This window comes from Cyclospora cayetanensis, unplaced genomic scaffold (genome assembly GCF_002999335.1).
Source record: "Cyclospora cayetanensis isolate NF1_C8 unplaced genomic scaffold, CcayRef3 CcayRef3_contig_93, whole genome shotgun sequence".
Taxonomy (NCBI): Eukaryota; Apicomplexa; class Conoidasida; order Eucoccidiorida; family Eimeriidae; genus Cyclospora; species Cyclospora cayetanensis.
Window position 1 is genome coordinate 51,392 of NW_020312767.1, and position 20,578 is coordinate 71,969.

The following is a 20,578-nucleotide window of genomic DNA, read 5'->3' on the forward strand; positions in this document are numbered from 1 at the left end:
CGTGGACACGTGCAACACGCAGCCCTTTATTCCACAGCACTACAGTGCATCCCAAACGCGAGGCGGTGCAAATCGAAAAGGAACTGCGGCGGAACTGCGGCGCACGCTAGCGGCCGTCAAAATCAAGGCCCCAGAAAGTTCTGAACCGATGCAACCTTGTCTCCCTGCAGAACTGCCTCCTTTCTATCTACATTCGCTTGTAGCGGGGAAGAGAGCGAGGCAACGACTGCCACAGTTGTCTTCTGTCTAAAAAGGGATATCTTGACAAGCTCACGGCGAAAAATGCCAGTGCTCAACGGGCACAGTCGTTCTTGAGTTGGTCGCGAAAGATTCGCATGTCAATAATGCACACACTCGTAACCAGCGCGTTTTAGCCAGTAACGCAGGTCCGGTCAGGTGATACAAGGCCAAATGGGCCGTTAATGCAGTTTAATCATACAGTCTGGGCCTCTAGGCGTGGCGTCCACCGCTCCAGAGTCGAGGGGTCTCCGACAGCAGAATACAAGTCAACTGGCGCAGCTGGTGACGCCCGCGCTGCTCATTTATGAGACTGACTCTACAACGTACTATAATTTTGCCAAGATTGGGCGTCCACGACGCGTTTGATATGGGGAACGATTGTGTACTGCGTTTGCTACCGAATCTCCAGTAGCAACTGCAATTGCCAATAACGGGCGGAAGGCAAGACCCTAGTTGCTTTTCAGCTCTTCTTACGGCATCCAAGCAGCAGACTAGACTCTCATCACGTGTGGCACGGGATCAGACGCGTCCTGCATTCCGAAGATGGGGCGCTGGCAACCTACAGACGGCGACCACGCGGCACCGCAAGTGCCCGTGCAGCCCCCTTTCACGTAAAACCATTCTGTCGTCTAACTGCCAATGGGCTAGGCATGTTATCTTGCCCCCCTTTCCAACAGTCGTGCCTGTCTGTACTGATTTCACACATGTTTTCTTCCATTCCCTTTCCAACAGCCGTGTAGGGGTGCGCTCTTTCCATAAATTCGATGGGTCCTTTCCAGTGCTCCTCTAGGCGCGGGACCACGTACAGTATGGAAAGGGGGCGCAAGAGGGCCATGAGTGTACACCTTCTTCTTACGATTACGGCCACGCCATTTATCCAATTCAATAGCCCTCACTGCAATGAGCACGACCTGCTCAACCCCCCGCTGCTCGCTTCGTCCAAAACCGTTTCCCCCTTTGCGATTCAGTGCCTGCGATCACCTGAAGAGCAGGGCGAGGTAGAGCCCAGCAATGATCCCTAAGATAAGGCTGATGACTGCCGCAGGCCCCACATATTTCTTTTCATCATCTGGGGCCTTGCCAAGACCATACATGAATCCGAGCGTTGTAAACCATCCATGAGTCGTGGACAAGACGGCCATTTCGACCATCTGGAACCAAAAAGAGTTGAATACGGAGTTATTCTGCAGATGCTTGCTGAGGAAGAAAGGAATATAGAGCAGGAATCGTCCGAGGCACATCCATGGCAGTAGCTTTGGGGGAAACAAGATAATGTTCGTAAGCCACCTGAAAATTGTCAAGGTGCAGAGACACCTGCCAAAGGAGTCGCCAAATGGGAAAATTCCTAGGATCCATACATAGTAGTTCCTCGGGGGGTCAGTAATCCTCCACTGCAGGGGTCCGACCCGAGGGAATAAGTTGCAAGTAATGAAAAATACAACAAAAATGCAAAAGATCTCTGTACCAGATATCTTAAGAACTCTATAACAGACGCCCTTCCGAACCTCCGACCCATCGACGGCCTGGGAGGCCTTGTTTCCTGGTACTTCCAAGTCTGTTGCTTCCTCCGTGCACGGAGTATCGCAAGGACCCAGCTCCTCTAAGCTCCGTGGGGACTGAGATGGTGCTACGTCGGTGGTAACCTCGGTGATTTCCGTGGGTCCCGTCTTCGATGTTTTTTTTGGCTTTGGGGTGGATGCCTGTGCATTTTTAATTGCACGTGCTGCTGCAGGCTGCTTCATGGTGCGGTATATAAGAACGAGTGTGATGATGCAGAAGGCAGCACTCAGTGCTGAAATTACATACAACAATATCACCACATCATGTTGCATCCTCAGGTCTATGACGGTGAAGCAGAGAACAGCCATAAGGACAACGGAGAAAACGGCACCGATAGCTTGGCCCGTTGTGTATACCGCTATTTGATTGACGGGCATTACCGAAGAAAATGAGTAGCCGGAACCTTGGAGAAACCCACTGGCGGCCCCCAGAAAAAAGCAGAGAATATGCAGCAGCGCAATACGAAGTGTCACACTCCCATACATAATGCAAGGGGTAAATATCGCACAGAGGATAGCTGTTAAGGATAGTCCCTGGTACAGCCACCGCTCCCACATGGCCCCAACAGCCATCATGTAAGCCTGAACAATCAGATTTCCAACTTGAAAAACCCCTAAGAGCGAGTTTCCCGCGTCCCAGTTATCGAGGAAATGCTCCGTCATGTAGGGCAGCACATAAAGGACGTTTGTCCATGCAAAGAGAGAGCACATCCCCAGAAAGAAAAATGCAAATGTCATTATCCACCGCTGCCCCCGCGTCACAACCTGCTGAGACTTCTCCTCTGATCCCTTCCGGACGTCCGGAAGTCCATCTCCCTCCATGGAGAGCTCTGATGGTCTTGGGAGACCCTCAGTGGAAGAGGGCCCCTTATGGTCTCCATCGTATGAACCAGTTTTTCTCGGCATTGTCAAAGTCCAACGCTGCTCAGATAGATGCTTAACAAAGGAGACTGTTGGGGGACTTGTGGCATAGGGGGTGGGTGGGCCCACAATCAATTGACCAACGGTTCTGTGCGCCAAGGTGAACACCGTCTCTTTGAAGACCGGCGGATGATGCTTATGGATAGTCAGATGTGAAGTGGAGAACGTTCGATAAGTGGAAACACAGATAGAAAGAGCTGAGCATACGAACGGGCCTTTGCATAAGTGCTGCAGGAAGACAGTGGGGCAGCAGGAAGGCCGTGGTTTCGCTGCGCAAAATGCAGACCGGCATTGCGCGGTATGGGCAATTTATAGTGACATGCCCCACAATTCTCTAGCTTAATATTTGAAGTGCGACGTAAAGCAGTTCATCAGGGACACGCTGTACTTCCTCGCTTGTAATAAGTGTGCCGTAAGAACAGAGAGAGCAGCGTCCTCATCGACTGCAAGGATCAGCTGAGTGCCAATGCTCGAAAACAGCAGGCCTGTGCTTTCGTAAACTAAAAACACCTACTTCAATTGACTTTTTTGGAATCCCATGCCATTTTAAAGTGTGTGCAGGTTTCTGCTGGGCGGTATAATGCGCCAGCCACGAATTAGTCGAGGCCTGTGCACACTACAAAGCCAGAAAAGGCGAAGGCGAGGGCTCAGATGCACCTGAAAGCCTCAATCCCATAGGGACACCACTGTACCCATATTTACTGTGGAGAATAACCTACCACGTAAATATTAATGTGCCCGGGTGCCAGCATTCCGTTGAATCTCTACCTATAGGAGGCCGAGCTATGTGGCTTCAAGTTTAACCAAGCTATTTCGAATTATTTACGATTTGTCCGAAGTGTTGGTGCAGGGTAAGAACAATCCTATTACGTAAGGATGAAAGCAGTGTGCCGGCTCCCGAAGTTGATACGTACAAGTGGGTTAGACTGCCTTAGGGTACTCGAGGTGCAGCAACTTGCATCTTACGTCTCCTTGTTCCCCTTTGTCAAATCTTCTCAAAAGACTACAGACCCCTAAAAACCGCGATTCAGGAAGAGCTTAACATTTTTTCACTTACGAAGCGGTAGTGTGCAGAGGTGAATGGCCATCTACTGGAGATCCTGGAGTGTAAGCTACATTCCTCCTACGGCTACTCTTACAACGCACTGTAAAAAACGCACTTACATATAAAGGATTTTACTCTAATTTTCCATTAATAGGATCATCCATCAGCGCTTACTCGAAGGAGTTTTGGCCGGAGGGGTCCCATGTACGCGTGCCAACAGCTGCGCCCACTGAGCAGTTTAGGTATTTTCACATTGCCGCAAGCAGCAAATTGGCATTCAGGGGCATAAAGTGCGATTTCGTGCCATGCAGCTACCCCTGTTCTTATGAAAGGGGAAATGCACGAACGGCTGTGCCAAGTGGTCAACCCCCATTAAATCCCATGAGCTGGGGTATAATAGCTAATGCCTAAGGACCCCTTAGGCCGCCATACTTTCCTAAACAAAGAAGGAGCCTATAAGATACTTTTAGATCTCAAATTTCTCCGTGGATATGTATCAAATTGCACATTCGGTCTGCCGACTCAGCGGGAACTACAAATTGGCTCCACAAAGCAAAGGACCCTAGATGTGCCCTCCGTACACCACACTGGCTTGTGCCTTGACGCTCTGAGCACTCTGCAGCTCGAAGTCTAGAATATGTGCGCAACAGTAAAATCCGATTCCAACAACGCTAGCTGCTTTTTTGCCTCCCATGCTTCATGACACCGTTTCGCATCACCCAGAAATTCGCTTACTTTTGCTGGAAATCCCCTATCGGAAAGCGTACTTTTGTAAGCAGCACGAGCACCCATATAGATTCACGCCTTATTTCTCGCTTTGCCGACTAGAGCTGTATAGGCATTGCAGATGCAGGACGCACTATATGAAGCTTTGCTGGTTTGTGTGCGGGCGTGAGAGAACTGCAGCGACAAAAGGAATTGCTCAAACACCAGGCAATAACACCGCAGTTGTAGCTCCAAAATTCAGCCTAAGGCGTTTACAAGGATTTTGACAACCGAGTGAGGGCTCGGGGAACCAACGCCTTTACGTCAGGTGTCCTTGCAGATGATACGAGGGAACGAGAGACAGGTGGGGTAAGAGGATCACCATGAAGCAGTTGAAGGATATGTGGGGCATGAGGTGAAACAGCTACACCGGATGAATTTTCGGAGGGTAGATAGCAGCATGAGGAGCTACATATGGAAATACGTAAACAGGGCAACGGACGAGCAAAGCAAACGCAGATAATTTTAGCGAGCAACTGGAGAAGAAAACACGTTTCCCCTGTTCCTCTTGCCCTGTTCTCATTCAAAAGACCTTTCGTAGCACGCGAAGTCGACCTTGCAGGCTTCAGGCAGCCTGCACCTAGTCGCACTACACCAAAGCATTTCCTTTATACTTGTCACACTTTAATCAGGCCTCGTTAACTATTCGCCGTCGACTTGGTCGCCGGCATATTTCTTTTCCCCAAGGAACGGTCTATCTAGCTTCATGTTATTGAGAATGAACACCGTGTACCTTAGCACCAAGCCTTTTCATGCAGCACGGTAGAAGCATTCAGCGTGCTTCTTGGTGTAGCAACGTGAACCTTAGCTGTTTTCCGTTCCTTTATGCCGGAACCTTGTTGGTTGAGGGCTTAAGGAGGAGTAGGCACTTTCCGACAGAGGCATATGACAGCACTATCTTTGTTATCCTAGGAAGGGGTATTGCAAAAAGCAGATGCGTGGACGGCATTTGGGTGACGACAAACTCCACGGATAAGGCTCAAGGCATATGCAAACACATGGGCATATTTACATACACCGTTATACAACTCACTTAGCAACGTAAACTATCAACATGAACGATCCACAGCTGCAAAAAGTGCCGCAAATCCTCAAGTTGATGGGTCCATTCTTCGGCGGTGATCGGCAAAAAAGTTCCGTGAATAGCCTAAGTAGCACCTGGTGAGCTATACTGCTGGCTTGCGGGTTATTTTTATGTGTGTAGCCGCCAAAGGTGGGGCACGCAGGAGCGAAAACATGAACGAGCTGTCCATTGACATGCGAGCTGAACTTCGACGAGGGATCAGTACGTCTCAGCTCAAGTATAGGAGAGCCTCGTTCTTTCGCTGTAGCGCTGGTTTTTGCCTGCATGGAATTTCACATGCGCGAGCATTGGCCTTCCCTCCATATCTACCTAATGACTGGCTACGGAATCCTTGTGCCCTTCTAAGCAATAGGCACAAGCACCGAACACCACCTTGTAATACCACCTCTGGCGCATCTTCCTTTCTCCAAAGCCAAAGCAATAAAATGAATAGGACCTTTTTTTCACCCTTGTATTCGCCCGGCCAGCCTACTGGCTGCTACTGTGTTTGCTGGTGCAGCCATGACCTCACAGGTCGCCCGCGCGTGTCTGATCATCTGATGGTCTTCTTCCAATTCTCCTCGCCGAAGCATCTCCTTCGTTTCTCTTCTAAATAAATAAACTTGCACGTCTTGCTTTCCATCCTCTGTTTTCTGCAACCCAGTTGAGCCAGATTCCGTCCTCCTCCACTATCAGGACCGTCTGATTGGCGGCACATGCAAGGAAGAACAAGGACTGCTGCTTCTGCGCCAAGACCGTATAGTTCCCAACTTGGGCCTAAATCTTCTCGCTTTGCTCATTCCCATGTATTTTTCGCCCACTCTTGGACATATTTGGGCGAAGGGAGCCCCTGTCTTGCCCTCCCGCTACCTCTGTCCGAATACTCAAAGCGGCAGTAAGAAGGACGGTGGCCTTGTTGTTCGCCGGCATTCATCGAGGCGTAGCAACAGCAGGAACGATCTAAGGGCTGCCGTTGTCTCCCGCTAGTGCAGCTTCCCGCTCGCACCCTCGTTCTCCCGCTGCTGCAGTTGGTCGGCGTTCGTTTTGCCGCGTTGGGGGTAGCAGCCCAAGCCGCCGCTGTATCTGCCACATTTTCAGGCTGGATATACGCTCCTTCTGCGGATGATGGTGAAGCATGCGTCGTCTGAGGCAGCGGCTCCTCCTTCAGAGGTCGCAGCTGCAGCAGCCGTGACGCAGTCGCCAGCAGGAGGGAAGCAGCAGGGCTTGCATGCTACCTGGGAGGCCCCTCCAGATGCCGGCGCGTCGACATGCGTGTCAGGCTCGGAAGGATCAGTACCCACTGGCAGCCAACAGCAGCAACCGCAAAAACAGCAGGAAGAGCAAAGTATGCAGCACTCTGCGCATAACACCGAAATACAGCCTGAGAGCTCCAGATCGCCGGATTCAGAGGCCCCTATACAGAACCGCCAGAAGCAACAGCCTGAGCACGTGCAACAGCAGAGTGGGCTTTCTCTGCATGTGGCCGCTCTTCCTCCTTGTCCTACAGCAGCCCTCAGAGGCGCTAGCAGCGACAGTAGTAGCTGCAGCCTCCCTCCGGCACCGACAGCGTCGGAAGGGACCTCTTGTGTTGCAGCCGCACAGGGGCGTCGCGGCATCAGCAGCAGTAGCAGCTGTTGCAGCAGCAGCTCTATTGGGGGCGAGCTAAGAGGGCTCATCAACGCCCTTGCTGCAGCAGAAGACACCTCTGCAGGCGGCGGTGAACTGCAGCAGCTGCTTCAACAATTGTTGGCGGAGCGGGACCTGTACAAGGCCGCATTCGGTGCAGCAAAGGAGGAGCTGAAGGTAGGCAAGACGCTTTGAGTTCGTACGGAGTGCGGAGAATTCCCGCTGCAGACGGTACTGCTCGCCCATATGCTTGTAGACGCTTTAGCTCGTGGTTGTATGTGCTGTTATTGGGCCCCGAGCCACAGCTGCGAGGCGCCAGGGAGTCGCCAAATCCCCCCGACGAGGCGCTGTAGCAGAAAGAGGCTGCTAGTTCGTTGCAGCTTTCCGTTGGCGGTATAGATCGACGGACCGCCAACCAGAGCCAGCACTCTTTGATTACGCGTAGATGCTGGCGAAGATCGCACCCAAGCGGCGGGAGCCAAGTGCCGCTTGCTGCTTACTGTGATGTGTCGGCGCATATTGCAGGAGCTTGAGTGCCGTCAGCAGCACCTGACGCAAGCCCTGAAGCACTCGGAGCACCAGCGGCGACACGATAGCATGCAACAACAGCTAGAGGCTGCAGCTGTTGCAGGAGCCTCGGCGGCATCGCCGCCGTGTCCTTCATCGGAGGCGGAAGGCGCGGAGCGACGGTGGAATCCGGATAGCGACAGCAGCAACAGCAACGGTAGCAGCATGCCTCGGCAGCAGCAACAACAAGAGGCGTTTCGGGATGCTAGCGGAGCCCCTCCTAACAGCAGCGGCAGCAGGGCCGACGGTCAGTACGCGTGGCTGCACCAGCTTCAAGCCTGCGTGGCGTCGGGCACCTATCCGCTTCCTGATTTGCTCCAAAAAAGCGTCGAGCAACAGCAGCAGTTGATTAGGCTTGCGGAGGGACTGCAGCAGGAGAGGGAGAGCTATGTGGAGGCTGTTGCGTGCTTGCACTCTCAGTAGGGCGAATTTCGTTCTGCATTTGTTGCTGACGCACTACATGCGCTTTTATTTGCGGATGCGTGTATGCAAGTCACGTCGCGTCTTCCTGTATGCATGGGGTTCCGCAGTCTCATGTTAAAGAACGGTATGCGATCGAGTGGGGGGACCCCCGTTCTCCTGTCGTATCCCGCTTCTCTATGCTGCTTTTGTTCTCAGATTGCGCGAAGCCCGTGAAGACGTTTCATTGTATCTGTCTGCACACGCCACGCATGCAGCGGATTTAACTGCGGAGTCGGATGAGGCCTTTAGGGCTGCAGACCTGTGGCTACAGTACGCTCTTCGTTTGGGCACCAGCTCCAAGTACTGGGGCTTGGGTGCGCTCCTGCACGTGCAGGAGGCGGCAGCAGCAGCAGCAACGACCGCTGGAAGACTGGAGACGCCTGCCGTAGCCCGTCCATGCAGAAGTGCGCAGGCAGAAGCGGAAGCCGCAGCTGCAGCAGGCGCTGCGGCTGCAGCTGCACTCGCAAATGCATTCGATCCACCATCTGGGGTTTCTGTTGCACTGGCAGCTGCAGCCTCAGTCTTTGGCATGCAGGACGATGCTCTTGCAGATGAAGAGGATCCTGCTGCAGCTGCCGGAGGTGCAAGCGCAGCTGCGGCGGCCGAGCTCGAGCGGCTCTGGTGGGGTCAACCAAGTGACGTCTTCGTTGAAAGGCAGCAGCTCCTGCGGCAGCACAAACAAAGGGAGCGAAACAGTAGGGTTCTATGGTTTCTAGAGTAAAGCCTGCACCCCTTTTAGGGAGCAGCTTGGTAGGCTCCCTTTCGGGGCTCCGTCTTGAGGCCTCCACGGCGGCTTCTTTTAGTCTCAGCAGCTTGTTAGATTACAAAAATGAGCATATGCGCCGCCAAAAAACCCTTGCCGACGTTTATCCTGCAGTGGCTACTACTGTCAAGGAAGTGCTCCACCAGAGGCGCTTTTTTTTAGCGAATGGATCTCCACACCTTGCAGAATCGTAGTTTGCTGCTCGTCTGGATGAGACCACCTTCAACATTGCCAGCGAGTATCAGGGTACTACAGAAACAGTTGGTCATATTGGGCGAGGCCGAGTATCCCCTAGGAACGGAAGACTCCTCAAGGGGCGCGTCCATGTATCCCGCAGCCAAGCAAATGAGGGGTGCGGCAAACACGTGCATACAATTGTAAGCGCCTCGGGGTGCTCCACTGTACAGAGAGCGCTTCGTATTTATCATATACATACACATATATACGCGCAGGATTTCGAGTTTAGGTTTACAGGGACTACCACGCTTATAGCTCATCCTCTACTAGGTTCTCCCTAAAGCAACCCTTCCCACCTTAAGCTTGATACAAGACGAATGGGAAAAATTATCAGTGTCTCTTCAGAAGAGTTCTCTCCCTCCTTTCTGCTTCTCACTGTAACACCCGATCTCTCTCCGTATCAAGATGCTTAGCGCGACTCAAAACAAACTTGATAGAAGGTTATTCCGCATTTTCCGGAAGAACATTCGCCTCCCCCTGTCCGTGCCCCCCAGGGCTTTGACATAAGAAGGGCAGCAACGGCGCGCCTTGCTACACTGTACAAGCATTCGGAGGATTCACGATTAGTTGCACACAACACCTAGCGCACATCCACACAATATTGCGACGCATTCTTTCGAGCTTCGGCTACTTTGCAGTAAAAGAGGTATATGAACAGACACGCCAAGTAATCCATTGTTGAGCAAGTGTCACGCACAGTGCAGTGGAAAATTTCAAGTGGAGCGCCAAGCTACAGAAGGGCCGGTCACCACTACGTACCTCCCGCACAGAGAGCTTTCAGGTGTTTGGAAGCCCTAATTTTGTTCGCTGACCTGGGCATTTTTAAAGCGCGGCATTGCACGGGAGTATACTAAGGGCACCACAAACGTGGTCGCAGACGCTCTCTGGCGATGCGACGGCAATTAACTATCGTGCAGCAAAACCTCTCTTTTCCGTGATGATTCACGGTTTCAGTCTAAGCTGCGTGTGTTTTATGCGTTTGGCAGCCATCGATATGCCACTATGTCTCATCCACAATGAAACAAGGCTGGAGCATTACAATGCTGAGGATTGCCTGCTGCGGTTGAAAGCAAAGCGGGGACTGCAGTGCATGTGTATTCCGACCTCGCTCCGCAGTGCCAGTTTGCATAAAGCGCATGGTGCTCATTTAACTTCAGGATACAATGGGACCCTCACCACAATAAATTAGCTCATAACTGGTTTTTGGTGGCTTTGGATGCGCCTTGCAACAGAGGACGATGCTTTTTTTCCATGCCCAGTATCACTACCACTTGGTTCCGCGCAGTTCTTCTGGACGTAGCCTTTTTGTAAAGCCTTTCGGTTCCCCAAGGGATCTGGACTGCTCTGGCCAATGAGTCTGTTGTTTGGCTGCCGGGGGACCAGGATCAGGATAACATCCTCGTGGTAGTCGGCAGGCTCAGCAAATATGCCCAAATCATCCTTTGCTTTGGCTCTAACTCTACTCAGAATGGCGCTCAATTTATTAATCTTGTATCTAGAATGTTGACAGGATCCCCTGGAGCAACATTACCCATAGGGAACCGAAGTTCGTTAGTTCGCTCTGGCGTGCCATTCTACGCCGCTTACTCATTGACCATAATACGACCACTTGGGGAAAACCGTGAAACAGATGATTTCACGAAGACAATCATCAGCACTCTTATAAACAAATCGCTATTCTCTGGTTAGAACAGACTTATTGCATTACTTAATTTTCTTCCTTGTGCTAAGTGGGCTTGCACGTATTTCCTCGTCCACTCATTGCTCTCGTGCATCCCTGGTTTGCACTGAGGAGCCCCTCTTCGATGCGGACCTAAACCTGGCGGTCCAGGGCCAGCAACCACCCTCAGCAGTAGAAAGATTCAAAAAATAGCTGACAATGCCACGCGAATGTGTGCGCAGAGCACAGAAATGACAAGACAATATTGTGGTAAGCGGCGGTCGGCTGAGTTTTTCAAGCCTCGACATTCGGTCTTGGTGTATCGGCAAGCCCCATGAGGTGCATCAGAAAGTGACCAGACCTTTAGGTTTGTAGCCAGGTGGATACAACCATTTTGCCAACCTCTTACAATCACTGCCCTTTCTAGCTGTCGACTTCCCTAAAAGTTGGAGTTGCCGCAAAACCACCAATAATGGCTCCTTGAAAAAGTTTCAAAGCTTCGGAAGTATTCGCGGGCTTTGTAACGCAAGCAAATGACCCAAATCTAGGCGGGGGATATATGGGGGGTCACAGAAGTGCAGAATTCTAGGATTACTGAGCCTTGACGACACACTGGGCGAGAGCTTCTAGTGAACTGGGGTGGACAGCGCAAGCCTAGTTGCCGGCGCAGGAGCAGATGCGGGCTTCGTTGCCTGCAGAATAATCTGTGGTGCTATTTGGCTAGCAACGCGGGCCGCCATAGACAGCACTGCTCGCGTTCCTTGTTGACTGCCTATCCCTAGCGCATGCTCTGCCTGAAACACCTACCTTCATTTATGTGTGCTGCTTGAAGCGTTACCATTGCTTGTTGCAAAGGTATTATCCACTAAAAGTTATATGTGAAAGCACTCTCAGGTATATTAGATGTCCCTACACTATTCTCTGAGCCTTGTTTGGGGAGCTGAAATAGACTATGCTGCATGTGCCCGCTATAGTAGCATGCAGCTGAGTACTCCATTAGGCGGGAATGCACTGCAACTGCAGAGCAAGTGTACATTTTGGATCCCTTGATGTCACTTACTTCTGCTTGATCCTAGTAGGAGACTCAGATATATAGGCGCTTCGACGACAGCGAGCCATTGCGTCTCCGCGGGCGTGTTGATTTGTTCCCTCGCTCGTTTATTGGTTAGTATGCGTGTTTTCCTTACCGTTGATTCCACGTTGCTGGCTGGAAACACTTCCGCTTTTTTATCTGCGCTATTTTGCGTTTGTGCCCGCATGTGGATGGTCTTTAGGGGAAGGGAGCCTTCAGCTGCCCTGCACGCAATCGCTTTCGATGTAACGTACGGAGCCGGAGATCATGATTCTTGAAAAGCTGACAGGAAGCTACATTCGGGGAATTTCTACTACATTCGTTGTAATCAACTAGCAATATTGACGGAGTGACTAATTGATTAGCCGTTCTATATCTTGTTTATTGTGTAGTACTTACGTAGACACGCGAGGAGTCAGTGTTGTATGCGCGTGCACGAGATGTTATGTGCAACTAGCTGTAAATGTTTGGAATGCGTAGAGTTTGCAGCCAGCTGCAACCTCTACGCCTTCTCTCCCTTTAATCAGGACCTTCAAGGAGCGAGGGCAGACTAAGGCGAGAGCCCTTTTAAAAACCCGGAACACCTTTCTATTAAGGTGGTATTGAGTCTGGAGTTGTTACACTCTCCACACAGGGTACCGTTGAGCATGAGAGGCCAAGCAGGGCCAGCTACTGTGCATGGGCGTTGACATACACTTTGGGCGCTTCGACCAATTATTTAATCCCGGCTGCACGTGGCTGCAACCTCAAGCGCTTCGGCACAGATAAACGTTGACTTGTCGCCCTCCGAGCTTCCCAGCTCTCTTCTGAAAGATGCAGCACATACAAGGGGCCAAGCCAAATATAGCCAGCTTTGAATCGATTTGCAGGCAAATATATTTGGGGAACCAGGAAAAGTGCAATTATAGGTTTCCATAGAGTACCCCACTATGGAGGAGCAAGCGTGGGGAGACGGCTATGACGATAAGCTGGCAGAATGCTTCTCCTTTCATCTAATCCAACAGAAGAGATCGTCATTACTAAGGCCAAACTTAATCTGTGGTTTCCAGTATCCGCTGACCTGCTGGAGGGCGCAGGCCCGTTCGAAAGGAGGGGCCCCCACGGGGCCCCTCCATCATACCGGGGTACCTATGGGTCCTTCCTTTTCAAACAGGCCTGCGTCCCCCTCCAGTCGCATTTCAGCAGTATTCCATGAACGAGTTAAGGCGGAGCACAGCGCGAAGGAAATCGAGGCTTCTCTCTCCCCGGCTCTGCACCTCGAAGCAATTCGAGCTAGTGTGCGTGGCTGCCGACGAAGGCACCTACTTCGTGGCTGTGGGCGGTAAAAGCCAGAGTGTCTACATTTTCTGGATGGACTACCGAGGACAAACTAAGCGAAAAATTGAGCGGAAGGCACTTGTAGATGGCAAAAAGCTGGCGCAAGGTTCGTGCGACCCTAGATCGCCTGGTGGCATAGGAGGAACAGACTCGCCTCCTTTCCCACAATAGCGCGTCTTCGCGGTATTCCAACTACTTGGTTGCATTTAATTGACTGCCAATCCCATGACGCCGTGAACGCTCTGTTAAGGCTCTCTTTGCCCGCTTCCCTCTCTGCAGAGCCGATGGCGGCTGCCAGGACGTCAGGGAGAGGGGCTGCTGCCGCTGAGTCTAGTGTCGCCAGAGTGCCCTTATGGCTGCCAGTGCAGCGCTGCAGAGGCGTTGGGTGGCTCTATGGTCAGAGGGGCGGCTGCCTGGGGCTGACGGACTCCGGCCGTGCTGCAGCTGTGTTCTCTCCCGTGCAGCTCGTGCAGCAGGAGGGCGAAGCTTACTCAGCGGATTCTGTTCTTCCTGCTGCTTCTTCGGCTGGGACTGCTGACGCTGGTACTGGTGGTGGGGCGCTCGGTAGCAGCAGCAGCAGTGGCAGCGCAGGAGCGGCTGCAGCAGGGATGTCGCGAGCTCGCGCCTCATACCGAGACCCTTTGTTAAGTATTCTCGACAACGTGGCCCCTGTGGAAGTGGAGGTGGCGCCAGATGGTGGAGGCGAAGTCGACCTTGATAAGGGGAGTGAGGCTATGTATGCCGCTTTATTGCTGCCGTCACTCCCGGCTGAGACGGAGGCACTAAAGGACATCAAAGGCGATTTCCTAGTCATGCAGCACACGCCCTCCGAGGAGGACGACACGGAAGAAAATCTGGAAGAGATGCAGCTGTGCTTCGGTACGCTTCATGCACGAAACAAGTGTCTGGAGTGGGGCGTGTGGGGAGGGAAGGGCACCAGGGGGCCCCCAATGTGTCACTGCGCTGTTCAGTGGCCACAGGCGAATGCCACATGCTCGTTCATGCCCTTCTGCCGGCATGCGCTGCAGGAGAGCTGCTCTGGCATCCGACAACGCCGCTGCTCTTTGCTTGTAGGAGCCTGTGGTCCGCAGAGCGGCGCATGCGGCTGACAAAATCGACGGAGCAACTGCAGGACCAGCAGTCAAGCACAGCGCTGGCAGTACTCCCTGCAGCGTCTAAAGCGCCAGCGAGCGTGCCTGTCTTGATTCTTTCGGATGTGGATGATGAGGAGGAAAAGGAGGGCGTCGGAGATTCCCCTTGTGAGTTACATGGGCCTCGTTCCTATGAGCGAGTTGCCCTCAGGAGTCTCCTCCCGCAAAGGATCGGGGGGAAGGTCCTAGCACAGCTGCTCGGCAGTCCAGCTGCCGTTGCGCATTCTCACTGCGTTGGATGCCGCTTCTAGAGCTCTCGCCATTCGTGCTCGAGTTGTGCGCTTCTCTCTGCAGCGGCCTCTGGCCTCGCGATCTCTGCCCTTCACAATCTTCGAGAGACTTTCAGCAACAGAGAGGCCCTCAGCCGTATCGGTGTCGACATGTGAGTAGGCCAAAATGTGGCGCTGATGAAAGATGGGTGGCTATGCGCGCGTTATTCTGGCCGTGCCTCTCTCTTAAGAACCTTGCGACGGTCCTGCCCAAGGTGATGAGAGAGAAAGGAGCGATTGAGAGACTGGAAGGCTATTCCGTTGCAACTATGCAAATTTGTGCATGGCCTGTGGTTATTTTAGGGGGTCCTTCGCATTGCATGCCCTGCGGCAGACACCTGAGACGATTGCGCAGCTGTCAAGCGCCACATCGCAGCTCCTTCAGAAGTGGGGTGTACTCTCAAGCGCTATGCACCCTAAGAGCAAGAGCTGATCTGCTCACTGTTGCTTTCTCGTACAGTGTTGTTGTACTGGCCAACGAGAAAACTGCAGATCAGAGCGTGATAGCGCCGCGCGAAGCAGCGTTCGTATGCATGCATGCGGGTGTGTTCGTACAGCGCATCAGCCGACTGGGCCGCTTTTGGTGGCGTCGCATCGCAGGCAGCGGCAAACGCCGTAGAAAGGGCTCAGAGGCTTTGGAGGCAATTCAGAGAGGGAGCGGGCAGCAGGAACAACCGGACACAAAACGAGAACTCCACCAAAAATGAGGAAGATGGACCCAAGTAAAAGACACAACGAAGTTGGACGTGGTGAGAGATAAGTGAAAATGAAAAGCTGTTTTGGGTTATGAATGTCTTCAGTGAAGGGCCTTTAAATTCGCTTTTAAGTGCAGAACCAATCGATTTTCGCAGGACCCACAGGAAAGCAAACCCGGCCACGCATGTTTTTAGCGGATGTGCAACATCCTCGCAGAGCTCTTGTACTGCGTCCACGCACACTCTACCCGACGTCTCTTCACTTGTATTCTTACTAAAGGAATACCTTTGCCTACCATAAACAAATTGTAGCGCTTTACTGGGGCTCAGAGAGACACTATTAGCCCTTAACGCAATGCAAAACTTCTCCAGAAGTAACGAAGTGTTTTCCGATAGAGCTCTCACCTCTCTCTGCCTTCCCTAAGGAGACCTCCGGCATGACGGATTAGAGGCAGCTAGTCCATGCAATTTTCTGCCTTCTCATTACCCCGAGCACTTATACGTAGTTCAACATAGCAGGTTATGCTGTGGCGTTTCTCTCAGCACCCACCTAGGAAGGCGTTCTCGTCCCACACCCAATGCACAAAGCTTCATACAAAGTACTTGCATGCCGTTCCAAAGAAGAACACCCTTCTTCTTGCCCTCATTCCTCAGGATTTCGACATGGGCAGACAGGAATCAATACGGTGTGCGGTGGTAAACCTTTAATGCAATCCAAGATTTGGCAGCTACTTGCTCAAAGCAAGTAAGGCACACACACAAATATCGGCTGTTGTTGTATTGTGCTACATATACTCTGCAGCCACTGAAATATACAGCCAGCCAAACCATGTAGCTCATCATCTTATGATTCTTAGCTAGACATAACTGGTGTAGCGAAGAATGGAAAAGTACAGCATAACCTGCTACACATAGCGCAGAGGGATACAGTGCTGAATCCTTCTGTACTGTGCTAACTAGCTGCACTCTGCAACAAGTGGCACATAAGAAGGGCCAAACTAGTTAAGTGCCGATTATTTATAATTCTGGAATGCATTCAGCCAAAGTAGCGGACAGTGCTTCGGTTTATCGGGTTATGCTGCAATCTAACGCTGTTCTGCTCAAAAAATATGTTTGCTTTTCAAAGCCCGAGAGACGTTTATGCGTACTGCACCATGGCTGCTGATACTTTCAAATCTTGCCGAGCTGTACCATCAAGAATGATAAAAGAGCTGCTTGTCTACGTTGTGGCTTTGCAAACCAAAGTATCACACTCCTGGATAGACGGATACATTGCCAGCTTTCCTGGCTTTACCAATTCTCAAATCTCCCAAAGCTTGCCGTAGAGCTTATATGGGTGTAACCGATATATCAAGGCCTGTATAAATGTTTAGGCTGTAGTAGTCCCTGCAGGCACATGAGATCCTTCGCATGCATGGAGTCACTATGAAAATGCCACGCTTCTAATAAACATGCCACTGCAAGCACATGCACTTTTCTTGGAGCGACACAGCAAAATACCTCTTTGAGCAGCTGGTGAAACTTTTGTGTGCTTGCCCATATTAGATGTTGTCGTACTGTTCTGGTCGGCATAATCTGATCAACTCATCCGTAAGCGTTTCATCGACTGACAGATCATGCCCATCTACTAACTGTGGAGCTGCAACGCTCATTACAGCTTGCAGGCCGGCCTATACTGCCCCAACACACCACATAGACTTCCATTCTGGAAGCTTTTATCTCTCAGACTGCTGCCAAACATTTAAAAATTTTTCAGTTCCAAAGAGCTCGGGCGAAACCAGACATGTGTAGCAGGGAACCATATCCGCTGCATTTACATTCATGGATGAGCGGGGAAACAGCTACATCAAACCATGCGGTGTTACCAAGTATCTCACTCCATCTTAGGTCTCCGTTTAAGGTACCAGACTTCAGCCGCAATACAAACCTAATAGAAGGCCAACAACTTCCAGAAGATCTTTCCCCTGTACCTGCTCTCACCCCTTAGGGTTCCGACATGAAGGGGGAGGGAGAGCTACAATGTGCTTTGCAGCACCCTTAAAGCACCTACAGCATTCACAACTAGCTGCCCATAGCACTTAGCGCACACCCACACGGCATTGTGTTTTCTTGTATCCAGTGAACAGTAGTCTGCTTTAAATTGATTGCATAAGCTAGCCAAGTAGTCATTGCTGCTAGCAGCACCAGCATAGTAAAAGTGTCGACTTTCTCTAAGCGCCCTACAATATGTGTTTCCCGTAGCCTGACGTGGGGAGCATTGTGGAGAACCACAAAAAGAAAAGTAATCTTGCATTCGTTCTGAGGCTATCATATAGGAATCATCTTATTATTTAATCGTACTGAACATGCACAGCAATTCATACGCTACGGTAATGCATTCCTTCTGCCAGCGTCTTTTGGGGCTGTTTGCAAAGTCGCACGCTGGTCGATTGAGGGTGCATGCAGCCGCACTTCATGGCAGCCGCCTTGCTAAGGAGCCCGGTTGCTCTTTTCGTGGACCCTCGGTAAAAGAATCAGTTTCCCGGTGATTCATAGGCAGCAGTTTCTTTACTTTCGGAACCAAACGCCGTGAAGATGGTGAAGCTGTGAGTCTCGCGGACCGCCCCACTACCGTCGCCGCAGCACCTGCTACTGTGTGGGGGTCGTTCGATTGTTGTTCCTTTGGCACTTTTCTGTGTCCACAAATGTGTCATTTCGTCATTTTAGCTGAAAATAGTGTTTGATGCTCGAAGAGTACCAACGGCCGCAAGGGCCCCTGCTCAGTTTGTGGGGGCCTTTATGCCTTTCTCATAACGAGCAACCGTGACTGCACTTGTGCTGCATTGACCCCAAGGGCTGTATATTTAGTGGTAACTTTGATGCAGATAGATGCTTGTGACGTACCGGGGGATCATTTTGAAGTACAGCCTGCAGGGGCCTTTGCCCGCCGTGCGTACAATGCGTTCTAGGCATTTACAGTCTCTATTGTTTCTGCGCGTCGTGATATTTGGCGCATGGGAGCTTTAACGCTATGAGGTGCCCTGATTGATGGCTCAGCTAGCATTCGCACCTGTTTGCATTAGGTTTTAAGCATAGGGTTAGACTGTGTTTTACCGAATGGCGTACATGCGCGTTTCTCGCTGTTCTGCCTCGAATGCATGAGGACATGGTGTTTCATCAATTTTCTTGGACGCATTCTATTTGTATGCGTGATCTTCTTATCGTCATGCGTCGCTGTGCACTGGTTCCAGTTACTTTTGGTTGCTGGTGTCTGGAGCGCAAAGTTCCCTATCGCCTTCATATGTGAGTTGTTAGAGCTTTTAGAAATGTTATTCATTGTTTGCATTTTTACGCCCCAGGCTTAAACCGGGTCGCGTGGTGATGGTTCTAAACGGCCGCATGGCCGGTAAGAAGGGGGTGGTGGTGAGCACTTCCGAGGGCACGAAGGAGCGTCATTTCTGCTACTGCTTAATTGCTGGGATCGAGCGTGCTCCTCTTCACGTCACAAAGAGGATGTGCGCCACGAAAGTTGAGAAGCGGATGCGTCCGAAAACATTCATCCGATACGTCAATGTCAGGCACCTCATGCCAACCAGGTGAGAAAATCTCGCCTTCAGCTATTCGTGCCCACGCCGCCGTTTTAGGCCCAGCCAGCCCTGCCCGAGGATCTGGTGTCCATGCTGGAGTGAAACGGCAGTACAGCTTTTCAAGGCTTGTATGAGTGAACACTGTGAGTCATATAAATGCCTGTTTCTCGTTTGTGCGTACTGCAGGTATACTGTGAGCAACGACTTTGACATCAAGGCACTCGTGCCGGAAGGGGCACTGGACAACAGCGCGGCTCGCAAAAAGGCAAGAAAGGACCTCGCCGGAATCTTCTACGAAAAGTTCATGAATCCCGTCAACGAGAAAGCAGGGAAGGTGTCTAAGGATGTCCTCTTTCTCAGGAAGAAGCTCCGCTTCTAAGCGGATACGGTATGAGGGGGCCCTGGGGTTTCTCACTGCCGCTTTACGGGCCATAGCGGTGGCGGGATCGCGGTATAGGAATGCCCAGGGGCATTTATCTGGTTTCTCGTTGAACCTTACTTTGGAATACATCTGCCGTTTTGTGTAGCCTCGTGGAGTCGTGTCGCAACGAGTAGTTGTATGCGATCAGTCGCCGAAAGAACGGTGACGCCGTTAGACGGGGTAGCAGTAGCGCAAGCCAGTGCGAAGTGGAGGTTTTAAAAGCCAGGTCAGAACCATGTACGTAGTGGGCAGTGTGTTGAACATTTCATTACAAAAATGCAATATCTACGGAACGTGTATTTATGTGTGTACATGATGGCGAAGAAAGCTGTTTCACGTGGACTGCCAGTAGAGCTGTGTATATAGGCGTTGCTTCACGGTAGCCGGGGCCTTCAGGGCACTGCAAAGATCTTACGCTCCTATCAAATTTCGATAGAAGCTCTGTGCTTAGCGCTTTCCCTTCTAGGAGGTATAGAGACATGGGGCTTCGGCGAACGGAATGGACAAAGAATGCAGTGCCCAGCCCTTACACACTCAGCAGCAATAGGCATCCCTGCTTTCAGGGTTTAGGATGTGCTGTGGAGGATGTTGGGCACGGCCAGGTGTAGTATTTTTTGTAGAGTGTCCTTTAGGACCTCCAGAGCCTTTCGGAGCTTTGCAGCAAGTTATGGGGTATGTGGGAAGTAGCGCTACCCACTCCTTCCCCGCAATCCATCGGGGAAGAAGGTTTAGGCATTCTTTCGTTCTCTTCATCTAGAGCGCCCTTGCACGGTAGCACGCATGCCGGCGTGCGCAGGCTCACGGTGTTCGGGTTGTACGGAGGGGGTGGGCCTCTTTGCCGCAACTGGGGTATTTAAAAGCCAAAGCACGTGATCTGCACTTTCTAAGGGCGTCACTAAATCTAACGATTACAGGAATTGCTCCATTGTATTGTGAAACCAAAAAAATTTGAGGTGCGTGTCTATTGAGGGCATATTATGAAGTACGGCGCTGGGGGGCAAGACCTGAATAACAGGTGCTTTAAACTTCCCATTGCAACTTGGATTCAAAAGCTTCCATTAATTTTATACACTTAAAAGAATGTGGATCTTCTGTAGGGCTGGACGAAACGCAGGCATTTCCGCAGCTCTTGGCGAAGATAGCTGCTCACTCAAAACGCGCGTACTTTGTTGTGACTGG

At 51.4% G+C, this 20,578-nt stretch overlaps 4 protein-coding genes across 4 annotated transcripts; 3 read left to right on the forward strand and 1 right to left on the reverse strand.

Annotated features, from left to right (window-relative positions):
* Window positions 1–1,217: 1,217 nt before the first annotated feature.
* Window positions 1,218–2,705, reverse strand: LOC34619343. Its single transcript, XM_026336115.1, has 2 exons — window positions 1,872–2,705; window positions 1,218–1,772 (listed from the first exon to the last, which is right to left on the reverse strand). The coding sequence occupies exons 1-2, from the start codon at window positions 2,703–2,705 to the stop codon at window positions 1,218–1,220; spliced, it is 1,389 nt and encodes a 462-aa protein (XP_026191900.1).
* A 4,013-nt stretch (window positions 2,706–6,718) lies between these two features.
* LOC34619344 lies at window positions 6,719–8,969 on the forward strand. The gene is made up of 3 exons (XM_026336116.1): window positions 6,719–7,396; window positions 7,745–8,205; window positions 8,405–8,969. The coding sequence occupies exons 1-3, from the start codon at window positions 6,719–6,721 to the stop codon at window positions 8,967–8,969; spliced, it is 1,704 nt and encodes a 567-aa protein (XP_026191901.1).
* Window positions 8,970–13,581: 4,612 nt separating this feature from the next.
* LOC34619345 lies at window positions 13,582–15,607 on the forward strand. Its single transcript, XM_026336117.1, has 6 exons — window positions 13,582–14,176; window positions 14,326–14,601; window positions 14,743–14,830; window positions 15,021–15,104; window positions 15,275–15,439; window positions 15,550–15,607. The coding sequence occupies exons 1-6, from the start codon at window positions 13,582–13,584 to the stop codon at window positions 15,605–15,607; spliced, it is 1,266 nt and encodes a 421-aa protein (XP_026191902.1).
* Window positions 15,608–17,986: 2,379 nt separating this feature from the next.
* LOC34619346 (60S ribosomal protein L27) lies at window positions 17,987–19,357 on the forward strand. The gene is made up of 3 exons (XM_022732640.2): window positions 17,987–17,997; window positions 18,751–18,987; window positions 19,165–19,357. Exons 1-3 carry the CDS (start codon window positions 17,987–17,989, stop codon window positions 19,355–19,357), a joined length of 441 nt encoding a protein of 146 aa, XP_022589863.2.
* The last annotated feature ends 1,221 nt before the right edge of the window (window positions 19,358–20,578 follow it).